Source organism: Oncorhynchus masou, chromosome 28, assembly GCF_036934945.1.
Source record: "Oncorhynchus masou masou isolate Uvic2021 chromosome 28, UVic_Omas_1.1, whole genome shotgun sequence".
NCBI lineage: Eukaryota > Metazoa > Chordata > Actinopteri > Salmoniformes > Salmonidae > Oncorhynchus > Oncorhynchus masou.
Window position 1 is genome coordinate 13,420,307 of NC_088239.1, and position 12,470 is coordinate 13,432,776.

At 43.9% G+C, this 12,470-nt stretch overlaps 1 protein-coding gene across 3 annotated transcripts in view; it reads right to left on the minus strand.

Moving 5' to 3' along the window:
• The window catches only part of LOC135517184 (vasoactive intestinal polypeptide receptor 2-like), a 20,625-nt gene extending 9,022 nt beyond the window's left edge, over positions 1-11,603 (minus strand). The window contains exons 1-7 of one of the 3 annotated variants that reach the window (XM_064941266.1): positions 10,915-11,603; positions 3,574-3,676; positions 2,882-2,989; positions 2,706-2,800; positions 1,592-1,689; positions 991-1,129; positions 543-678 (exon numbers count right to left, since the gene is read on the minus strand). In XM_064941266.1, the coding sequence (XP_064797338.1) occupies positions 543-678; positions 991-1,129; positions 1,592-1,689; positions 2,706-2,800; positions 2,882-2,989; positions 3,574-3,676; positions 10,915-10,968 (733 nt within the window). In that variant the 5' untranslated portion in view covers positions 10,969-11,603. Of the gene's footprint in view, positions 1-542; positions 691-990; positions 1,130-1,591; positions 1,690-2,705; positions 2,801-2,881; positions 2,990-3,573; positions 3,677-10,914 lie in introns of all 3 variants that reach the window. The other 2 variants (XM_064941267.1, XM_064941265.1) reach the window with 2 other exon arrangements.
• Positions 11,604-12,470: the final 867 nt, after the last annotated feature.

The following is a 12,470-nucleotide window of genomic DNA, read 5'->3' on the forward strand; positions in this document are numbered from 1 at the left end:
GAAAGAAAGAGAGGGAAGAAGAAAAAAGAGAGAATGAGAGAAAGAGATAATGAGAGAGAGAGAGAGAGAGAGAGAGAGAGAGAGAGGGGAAGAAAGAAAGAAGAAAGAGAGATAATGAGAGAGAGATAATGAGAGAGAGAGAGAGAGATAATGAGAGAGAGAGAGAGGGAGAGAGATAATGAGAGAGAGAGAGAGAGATAATGAGAGAGTTAGGGAAGAGGAAACCAGACTTCATTGAGACCCATAATTTAAACAGCCACGAAACAGCAGCCTACAAACTACACACCATAGACACAGTCCGTAATACTCAACCAATACCTGCTAAACACAGGGAACATTAAGACAATGGATTACTTCTGTCAGGGGCTGAAGGATGTAGTAATAACAACTAGTCCAGGAAGTGACATTGGACAAACGGAGAGCAGTGAGAGAGAGAGAATATTACAGCAGTGTTTATACTGTGAGCACACATTTATTATACTGGGAATAATACACTCTGTGTCACCACCATGGTTAAAGAGAAAGAGTGTGTGTGTTCTTACCCCAGCCGATTGTGAGGTAGACAGCGAGGTGTGTATAGGAATAGGTTACCAGGAGCAGTGTCTGTAGGTAGAGCCCCTCCACCAGCAGCCAGAAGAAGTTAGCCATTATGAAATAGTTAAACATCACCAAACTGACCTTACAGCCCACCTAATGTACACACACACACACAGAAACGACACAAACCACACACACAAACACACACACGTACATACACACCACACACACACACACACATGCACAAACGCACGCACAAACACACGCACGCATACACAAAAACACATGCACACACAGAGTTAGCCATGTGAGTTAAACACCATCAGATTAACTTCACAGCCCAACTACAAATAACACATTTTACTACACTGTGTTAACACTTGTACACATTTACAGTCCTTGGTGACAGATATCTGCATACATTTTACAATATAGATAGAGTGTGAGTCTCACCAGTGAGGGCTGTGTGCTACAGTCAGTGTTTTGGTTCTGGGAGAAGATGACAGAGTCTTTAACCAGCACAGCCACCGCTCGCAAGATGAACGACACAAACAGGTTCACATGGATGTAGTTCCTAGTGCAGTGGAGCCTCCTACACACCAACACACACACACACGAACACACACACCCACATGCACACACAAACACACGAACACACACACACACACACACACACACACACACACACACACACACACACACACACACACACACACACACACACACACACACACACACACACACACACACACACACACACACACACACACACAGTGTGAAAGGAGGTATGAGGTCAGGATAAGAGTGTTTATAAACAGTGTCAACTTGTGAATTATGGGAATTATAAACATCCAAAGGTCCTTGATAACCCCATGTATTAAAAACACAGAACATCACACACACTGCCAAAACACTACCCCTGTGTGTGTGCGTGTATGTGTGTGTGTGTGTGTGTGTGTGTGTGTGTGTGTGTGTGTGTGTGTGTGTGTGTGTGTGTGTGTGTGTGAGAGAGAGAGAGAGAGAGAGTGTGTATGTGTGTGTGAGTGTGTGTTACCTGATCAGACAGAGGGTGAATGTAGAGGTGACGAGAGCAATAATTGAGAGGCTGTGGCCCAGAGTGTACAGAGTCTTCACCACTGAGTAGAACAGCAGCTGGTTGAGTCAAACACACACACACACACACACACACCCACACACCCACACCCACACACACACACACACACACACACACACACACACACACACACACACACACACACACACACACACACACACACACTGTCATGTACACACACATATTGCAACACACCAGCTACTGCAAGGAACACACACACACTGGCACACATAGGAGTACATTCTGGATGCCCAGTGAAAAGCATTGCTGTTGTCAAAATAGTCTGTGTCTCCTCGATAACTTATTTCCCAACTAGTTTGGGATGCAACAGATACATGGTTGCAACTGCAATGCTTAGCTTCAACTCTGCATGAATTCCTCCTGCCCTCTCATAGATGTTATAATCACAAGGTTGTAATAACAGCAGCTAGTGAGTGTGTGTTTGTGTGTGTATCAGTCTGTCTACTCTTCATCATTCTCCTCCCCATCACCCTCTCATTCTTATAAACAACATTCCCCTAGTCTGAGACACCATCAGACTCTCAGACTTTCACATCTGACCCCTGACCTTGACCCCGGAACCTCCTCTGGGATAGAGACAGTCCAGACTCTTCTCTACAGAGATGGAAGGAATGGAACCCAGACAGAATCCTCTCCTCTGACTGTGGAATCTCAATGGAACACGTGAGAGGGTCTGGACTCACTCAACCATAGAGGCTGTCATACAACAGAGACACACCACCTGGACAGGCCAAGTATGCCCTATGACTCTCTACTCTGGCACACAGGGAACAGACACACAATCAGAGGTAGGGGATGAGAAACATGAAATGTTTAGTGGGTTCGAAAAGTAATTTTCCTTGGCTCCTTTACCCAATAACCCAAGCAGACAAAGGAGAAGATTCCATCTGAGGCACAACTGCCTGAATAACCTGTTCCAGCTCAGTGCAGTGTCTGACTCTGTAGTGATTTAGTGGAGTCCGTTCTGGTTCAACGGTCACACTTCCTGCACCATGTTGGGTTACTAACTATGGAGTTGCTGTGGCAGAACTACCTTGTTAGGTTTGTTGTCGCTGGACCAGCAGACCGTGCTGATGCTGGGGTAGATGTCAGACCAGCCAGCCTCAGTACAGTTCCTACTATAGGTACCTAACAGAGAGAATAAACAGCAATATAAGGACGATGTAAAGTACGGTCAATGGAATGATGGAGGGATGGATGTGTGTTTACCATGTCGTCCGAAGAGGTGTGTGAGAGCAGGGGGGCAGGAGAGAGTCACCTCTTCCCCTATTGCTGCTGGGGCCCAACATGAGATGTTGTCCCATAGACCACCACATCCTACACACACACACACACACACACACACACACACACACACACACACACACACACACACACACACACACACACACACACACACACACACACACACACACACACACACACACACACACACACACACGTCTGACTTGTGTACGTTTGTTTAAGTGTGTGTGTGTGTGTGTGTGTGTGTACATGTGTATGATAAGTTCTGTTTGACATTAAGGGAATGTTATCCAAACTTTAAAACATAGTAGTTTCCCTAAATAACAGAAAACTGGACACAAACATTAAGGGAAAATAAATCTTCACATATGGGTAACATTACAAAAACGTTCTTTCTCCCTAGAATTGTTAGCTGGGTATGTTGTTGGCTCTACAGTCAGAAAAATCAGGTGAATCCTGTCTGTGTTGCTGAGCATCTACAGGAAATGGGTCAGGTTTCTCTGTGTGTGTGTGTGTGTGTGTGTGTGTGTGTGTGTGTGTGTGTGTGTGTGTGTGTGTGTGTGTGTGTGTGTGTGTGTGTGTGTGTGTGTGTGTGTGTGTGTGTGTGTGTGTGTGTGTGTGTGTGTACTTGTGTGCGTGCGTGCATGCATGTCTACCGGGAGGCTCTAGTGATTGTTTCTCCAGCTGATTGTGACACTCTAGCTCCGCCCTCTGCAGCTCCCAGATGAAGTGACATGTGGGATTTCTCCCGCTGACTTCCTGGACAGAGAGGAAGTAGAAAAACAGTCAGTGTCTCAACAGTCTTTACTGCCTCCTCTCCTCGTCTCTTCATCTCCTCGTCTCCTCTCCTCATCCCCTCTTCATATTGTCTGTACAATTAGGAATATTGGAACAGAGGAGAAACACTGTGAGAGATGGAGAGTGACAGGAGGGTGGAAAGAGAGAAGGGCGGTATAGGGAGGTGGAAATATACAAAGAAAGAGTGAGACAGAGAGAGATTCTTTCATTCCGTTAGATATAGCTCACTATTTGTAGAGCAGGTAATCCCAAACTGGGGTACGCGCAATGCCGTCGGGAGTACGCCAAATAAAAATGTGATTCACTTTTTAAAAATAAATAAAATAATAAAAAACATTTAAAAATAAATCTTCACATTTTCAAACAGTCCATTTATATTTTCCAACGGGGCTATACATTTGGGTGAGGTTTTTTTCTCACCTGAGTAGCCTCATTTCACTGCCCAAAATAAAATTAAACCATCTCGTGTTCAGCGAAATAACAACACTGTTACGACGTTCTTCGTTTGTCGAAAGAGAGTCGGACCGAAATGCAGTGTGTTGGTTACTCATGTTTTTAATAGACAAATGACGATACATGAAATAACAAAAACAACAAACGGAACGTGAAAAACCTAAACAGCCTGTCTGGTGAACACTAACACAGAGACAGGAACAATCACCCACGAAATACAAAGTGAAACCCAGGCTACCTAAATACGGTTCCCAATCAGAGACAACGAGAATCACCTGACTCTGATTGAGAACCGCCTCAGGCAGCCAAACCTATGTAACACACACCCCTAATCAGCTACAATCCCAATAACTAAAAAAACCCACTAAGAATTACAACAAACAATAAACCCATGTCACACCCTGGCCTGACCAACTAATTAACTAAAACACAAAATACTAAGACCAAGGCGTGACAAACACATTGTCAAATACAGGTAGCCTAGGCAAATAGTTAACATCCAATCACATTAACCGTTACTCTCTCGCGGGAAACCTTCACTCTTGCGCAGACATTTAGAAATGAAACATGACCATTTGAAAAATAAGCCACAGGAGTTTTTTGAGCGAGAAAAAAGGCACATTTCAAGTAGTAAGACATGTATAAAAGCAACAGACATCATTAATAAGAAGGGGCTAGAAGCATCTTATGGTGAGCTACCGAGTGGCTAGGACAGGCTAGCCGCATACTATTGTGGTGGACTTGATTATTCCTGCTGCCGTGGATATGGCTGGGACAATGCTGGGGGAAAAGGCCAAAAACACTACACAGACAATGTCTCCATCAAACAACACTGTTTCACGACGCATCAGTGACATGGCAGGAGATGTTTTGAAACAATTGCTGCTTCGCATAAAAGCCAGCGATTAATATGCCTTACAGCTGGATGAGTCAAGAGACGTGGGGGGCCTGGCACAGCTCCTGGTATATGTCCGTTACATTTATAGGGGGTCAATTAAGGAAGACATCCTCTTCAGCAAACCACTGGAAACCAGGACAACATGAGAGGATATTATTAAAGTACTGGACAGCAGGGCCTCCCGGGTGGCGCAGTGGTCTAAGGCATTGTATCGTAGTGCGAGCTGTGCCACCAAAGATTTTGGGTTCGAGCCCAGGCTCCCGGCGACCGGGAGGTCCATGTGGCAACACACAATTGGCCCAGCGCTGTCTGGGTTAGGGAGGGTTTGGCTGGCAGGGATGTCCTTGTCTCATCGCGCACTAGCGTCTCCTGTGGCAGGCTGGGAGCAGTGCACGCTGACCAGGTCGCCAGGTGTACGGTGTTTCCTCAGACACATTGGTGCGGCTGGCTTCCGGGTTGGATGTGGGTTGTGTTAAGAAGCAGTGCAGCTTGGTTGGGTTGTGTTTTGGAGGACGCATGGCTCTCGACCTTCGCCTCTCTCTCGTCCGTACGGAAGTTGCAGTGATGAGACAAGACTGTAACTACTACCAAATGGGGAGAAAAAAGGGTCAAAAAAAAGTACTGGACAGCTTTGTGACATCAAATTGACTTTAGTGGTCAAGATGTGTTGGTATCTGTACTGATGGTGTAAAAGCCATGACATAGTGGAGTGGTGATATGCGTGCAAGCAGTTGCTCACGATGCCACTTGGGGACACTGCAGCATCCAACGAGAGGCTCTTGCTGCCAAGGGAATGCCTGACAGCTTGAAAGATGTTTTGTACGCTACAGTGAAAATGGTTGACTGCCCCTGAACTCTTGTGTATTTTCTGCATTATGCAATGATATGGGCAGCGACCATGTAACGTTTTTACAACATACAGAAATGTGCTGGTTATCAAGGGGCAAAATATTGACACGTTTTTATAATTGAGAGACGAGCTTAAATTTATTGACCATAATTGTCACTTGTCTGACCGCTTGCATGATGACGAGTTTCTCACACGACTGGCCTATCTGGGTGATGTTTTTTCTCGCCTGAATGATCTGAATCTAGGATTACAGGGACTCTTCCGCAACAATATTCAATGTGCGGGACGCAATTGAGGCTATGATTAAGAAGTTGGAGCACTTTTCTGTCTGCATTAACAAGGACAACACACAGGTCTTTCCATCATTGTAGGATTTTTTTTGTGTGCAAATGAACTCAAGCTTACAGACAATGTCAAATAAGATATAGTGAAGCACCTGAGTGAGCTGGGCGCACTATTACACAGGTACTTTCCGAAACGGACGACACAAACAACTGGATTCTTGTTATCCCTTTCATGCCCCGCCTCCAGTCCACTTACCGATATCTGAACAAGAGAGTCTCCTCGAAATTGCAACAAGCAGTTCTGTGAAAATTGAATTGAATCAGAAGCCACTGCCAGATTTCTGGATAGGGCTGCGCTCAGAGTATCCTGCCTTGGCAAATCGTGCTGTTAAGACACTGATGCCCTTTGCAACCACGTACCGATGTGAGAGTGGGTTCTCAGCCCTCACTAGCATAACTAAATACAGGCACAGACTGTGTGGAAAAGGATTTAAGTCTGAGACTCTCTCCAATACAACCCAACACTGCAGTTGTGTGCATCCTTTCAAGCACACCCTTCTCATTAACCTGTGGTAAGTTATTCACCATTTTGATAAACAAATAAGATTTTATATGTAAGATGGTTAAATAAAGAGCAAAATGATTGATTATTATTATATTATTATTTGTGCCCTGGTCCTATAAGAGCTCTTTGTCACTTCCCACGAGCCGGGATGTGTCAAAAAACTAACACTCATTCTTATGTTTAATGAATGCAATGTATAGTGTGTGTGTGTGGCAGGCTTACAATGATGGCAAAAAACAACATTTGAGAGTGTGCTGACCGTGGTGCTGGAGGGATACGCAGCTGGAATGTTTGAAGGGGAACGGGACTATAAGAAGTTTGGGAACTACTGGTGCAGAGGGTTAAAGGCATCCGGACTAATCATGACCCCCCCACCCCCCTTCACACAGACAGTACATATGTCTTCTGACTTGCAGGCTTCAGGATATTTACTCACAGACCAGCATAAACTGTGTGTGGTGTTCATATGCTTGTATTGTATGTGTGCATATGTCATGCGTGTGTGTGTGAGTGAGGTTCAGCTGGGTGGTCTGTTTTGTTTCTATTGTGAAATAGCAGCTTTGCTTGGCCACAGTTCAGGACTGTCACTGTGTTTACACTCCTCAACCCCTCCCCAGCATCGTTCACATCCTCAGAGTAGCTGTGTTCCTTTTGGAGCTAAGCTACCTGTCACCAGAACACAAACAACCAATAACACATCGCCTCATGACCGTCTCAATCAATCACACACTTCCCTGTTACCGTCTCATTCAATCACACATCACCTCACCACTGCCAATCAGACATGGAGACACTTAACACCCTATAATATGACACGTCTTTATGATATATATTTATATCCAGTTCTCAATGTCCTGATGCTGTGTGTGAGAGAGAAAGAGAAAGATCCAGTGGGTACCAGTTATCTCTGGTGCTCCTCCTGGGACCTTTTATAGAGAGGAAGGAAGGAAGCCCTCAGGCACAACACCTGCAAAACATTTTTTTTAAATTAAATAATCCTAAAAAAATCTCTATATAAAAAAAATATATATATATAAAACACACGCAGGCACGCTCACACACACACACACACACACACACACACACACACACACACACACACACACACACACACACACACACACACACACACACACACACACACACACACACACACACACACACACACACACACACACACACACACACACACACACACACACACCTGACCCATTTCCCATAGATGCTCAGCAACACACAGACAGGATTCACCTGATTCTTCTGACTGTAGAGCCAACAACATACCCAGCTAACAATTCTAGGGAGAGAGAATGTTTTTGTAATTTTACCCATAATGTTCCCTTAATGTTCCCTTAATGTTCCCTTAATGAGCGTCCAGTTTTCCATTAGTTCGGGTAATTTTATGATTTGATTGATTTAACCTTTATTTAATTAGGCAAGCCAGTTAAGAACAAATTCTTATTTACAATGACTGCCTCCCCCGGCCAAACCCCTAACCGGGACGACGCTGTGCCTGTTATGCGCCGCCCTATGTTTTACTTAGTAAAACAATATTTGGAAGTTGATTAAATAGTTTGGTTGCCTACAGCACAGTCTTTTCAGCAGGAGCCATTTACTTTCCAACCTGTGTTTTCCCTTGATTGAAAAAGGCCCGTTTTGTCTGCATGCTGTTTTTTCACTGACAGATTTGCCATGTGTTCTCGATTGTAGGCTATTCCTTGTTATTGGGCTACAATCCACAGCTAGGCTATTTAAAAAAATAAGCCAATGATCCTCTGTGTCTAAATTATAGGCCTTCTCATGGTGTAGTAGGCTATTCTGAATGATTTAATTTATTTAACAGACAGCAGCAATTATATAACTTTGGCAAATGCATTTCAATGTATCAGGGTTTGCTGCAGTTCCTCCAGAACACTTCAAACAGCTATGACTCTATAAGGAAATAAATGATGAAGTGCAACTCTGGAGAGATGAGAGTTGCCGACTCATGTCTATCAGAGCAGAGGGAGAGAGATCATAGAAAGTGAATCTCATTATGTTCTGTCAGGATCCAGCTGAAATTAAGCACTGCATATACCATGTAGAACAAATGTGTTTCTGATAAGGAATCACATCTGCTCTCTTCATTGGATTTCTATCTGGAACATTCCTAATTTGTTGCTTCTGATAGAAACATGGCCCAGGTGGTAGTGTTGCTTCTGATAGAAACATGGCCCAGGTGGTAGCGTTGCTTCTGATAGAAACATGGCCCAGGTGGTAGTGTTGCTTCTGATAGAAACATGGCCCAGGTGGTAGCATTGCTTCTGATAGAAACATGGCCCAGGTGGTAGTGTTGCTTCTGATAGAAACATGGCCCAGGTGGTAGTGTTGCTTCTGATAGAAACATGGCCCAGGTGGTAGTGTTGCTTCTGATAGAAACATGGCCCAGGTGGTAGTGTTGCTTCTGATAGAAACATGGCCCAGGTGGTAGCATTGCTTCTGATAGAAACATGGCCCAAGTGGTAGCGTTGCTTCTGATAGAAACATGGCCCAAGTGGTAGTGTTGCTTCTGATAGAAACATGGCCCAGGTGGTAGCGTTGCTTCTGATAGAAACATGGCCCAGGTGGTAGCGTTGCTTCTGATAGAAACATGGCCCAGGTGGTAGCGTTGCTTCTGATAGAAACATGGCCCAGGTGGTAGCGTTGCTTCTGATAGAAACATGGCCCAGGTGGTAGTGTTGCTTCTGATAGAAACATGGCCCAGGTGGTAGTGTTGCTTCTGATAGAAACATGGCCCAGGTGGTAGATAGAAACATGGCCTAGGTGGTAGTGTTGCTTCTGATAGAAACATGGCCTAGGTGGTAGCGTTGCTTCTGATAGAAACATGGCCCAGGTGGTAGCGTTGCTTCTGATAGAAACATACCCAGAACATGGTTACCATATACTGTATATTTACAGTAGCATGTCTGTAATTTCTCACATTTACCATTTAAACAATGAGGATGCCAGTTATAACAAATCATTACACAACACGTTTTAATGTGGAAAAAAATACTAATTGCAACAGAACCACTTGGGATGAGTAACGGAGTAATATAAGGAGTTACTGTCTTCAAATATAGTAATATTATTACATTGACCTTTTCAAGTAATCTGTATATTACTTTCAGAAGCTCTGTCGGTGTTTTAAAGCTTTTTCTCATGCTAATGGACTCATGCTGTAGGTTAACTCGCTTCCAATAGGCTTTTTTACAGTCGAAAATCAAAGAAAGATGGCCTCTGTATTGTTACCCCGCTTAACCTTTCCAAGTGGAAATGCTCCCATTATTTTGAGTTAATTGAGGAGAAAGAGAACAACATTTTAGTCAAATGCAAACACCACATCAAACCTGAAAAAGCATCTGGAGGTCGTGCTCAATGGCACAAAGTCAAAGTTCCAGAAATGCATGAACGTGGACAAATCTTTAGACATTATGATAATAAAGATGGATAAATAATATTTACATGTTCTGTGTATGTTTGGTGGGACGTTGATGGAATATTCTCCCAACCCACAGAAAACTGGACACATGGATGTTCTTGCAGCATTCTCATTTAACATGTCTAGAACATTCATATCTTACGTTCTTAGGAACATGGCAACCATGTTTTATGTATGTTTGGTGGGACGTTGGTGGAATATTCTTCTAACCCAGAGAAAACTGGACACATGAAATGTGTCTAGAACATTTATTTTTTTAGTGCTGAGAACATGGTAACCACATTCTGGGTAAGTTATATTTGACATTAACGGAATGGTCTCTTGGAAACATTCCTTGCACATCGCTGGAACATTCCTATGACCTAATGAGACTCTTAAGGGAACATTCTCTAAAGTTGTGGGAATGTTTGTTGTTAGCTGGGTATCAACTATTCTAAGAGACCAGTCTTGATTTGAAATTTGAATCATATTTGGGATTATTTGAGAAAGATCGATAAACCACAGTTTGTCTACATCTAGTCACATACTTACACATACAATTCTGAATGAGTCTCCAGCTCTCTAAGAATATGAAGGTCTGTCTCACACACACAGCCGTAAACCCACACACACTTATAAATGCATGATTACTGAAAGTCCATTAGTAGCTTATAGATGACAAATGTTGCCTGGTCAATTAGTCTACTCACCGTAAGTAAAAGGCAGAGCGCAAGGAGCAGCAGACCGACCCATGACCGCTCCATGGTAGCAGGCAGCACATGAGCTGGTAGTAGGCTACTCCGATGTGCACCGTGGGGGTCTTGTCTCACAAAGCTGAACTCATGTGGTCACTCTTACGGCGTAGCGCGAGGGCAGAGCCCCGAGAATATTTCACCCTGAAAAACTCACATCCATAATGTTTATAAATCTGTTGGTGTTGGCAAAGAAAATAACAACAGTTTGTAAATGCAAAAATAAAACTTCCAAACAGCTGTTGGTAGGCTACAGGTATGGAGAGAAAGAGGGAAAAAGAGAAAAGCAGGGAGACTAAGAAAAATAAAGAGATGACTGGAAAGGTGGAGAGGCAGTTGGGGCCAAAGAAGCTGTGAGGGCGGTTTGTGACAACAGATCTCTCTTCCCCATTAACTTATAGCACTGGGTGCGGCTCCCATCACCTCTGTCCATCAGCCTCGATCCACACCTTTCTGCTAAATTAAATACAATTAAAGTTGGATAAATGTAGATAAACTTAGATTTTTTTTCACCAGGATTTATACAAGATACTACCCTCTACATCAAAATTTTCAACACAAATCCCATTCCTAAAACCTTGATTTTGGACTAATTACCTGAATGGATTCTTACTACCAAGGACTAGCAAGAAAAAACTTCTAACAAACCAAAACCTGCAGGAGAAACACAGCAGAAACCAGGAAACACCATCAAAACAAAACTGAGTGAGTAATGTTCAATAATCTCTAGGTCATTTTCTTAACTAAAGCTAAGTAAATAGGCTACTAAACTACCAAGCTGCTAGGACAGAACTGACCTGGCTGCAACTTCAATTAGCACTGAAGTGTGAAGTGAGATGTGTGAAATCTCTGGCAGGAGAGTTTCACAGCCCCCCCCCAAATGCAGAGGCCTTTTAAATCCCCATGGCACATCCCTGTGCAAATGTCATCACAGTACAGTACACCTTCGATATAAAACACATCAGTGTACAGAATAAGTACAAAACAAGCTCCTCAAGGACAATCCAGAGGCCCTGTTTGCTGACTGCTAAAAAGAGGGGAACATAAGAAACGTAATTTTCCACACAGACCCTCCCCTGGGCACAGTGCTATATTAACACAGACCCTCCACTGGGCACAGTGCTATATTAACACAGAACCTCCACTGGGCACAGTGCTATATTAACACAGACCCTCCCCTGGGCACAGTGCTATATTAACACAGACCCTCCCCTGGCATGGCACAGTGCTATATTAACACAGACCCTCCCCTGGGCACAGTGCTATATTAACACAGACCCTCCCCTGGGCACAGTGCTATATTAACACAGACCCTCCCTGGGCACAGTGCTATATTAACACAGACCCTCCCCTGGGCACAGTGCTATATTAACACAGACCCTCCACTGGGCACAGTGCTATATTAACACAGACCCTCCCCTGGGCACAGTGCTATATTAACAAAGACCCTCCCTATAATAACACAGACCCTGGCATGGCACAGTGCTATATTAACACAGACCCTCCCCTGGCAT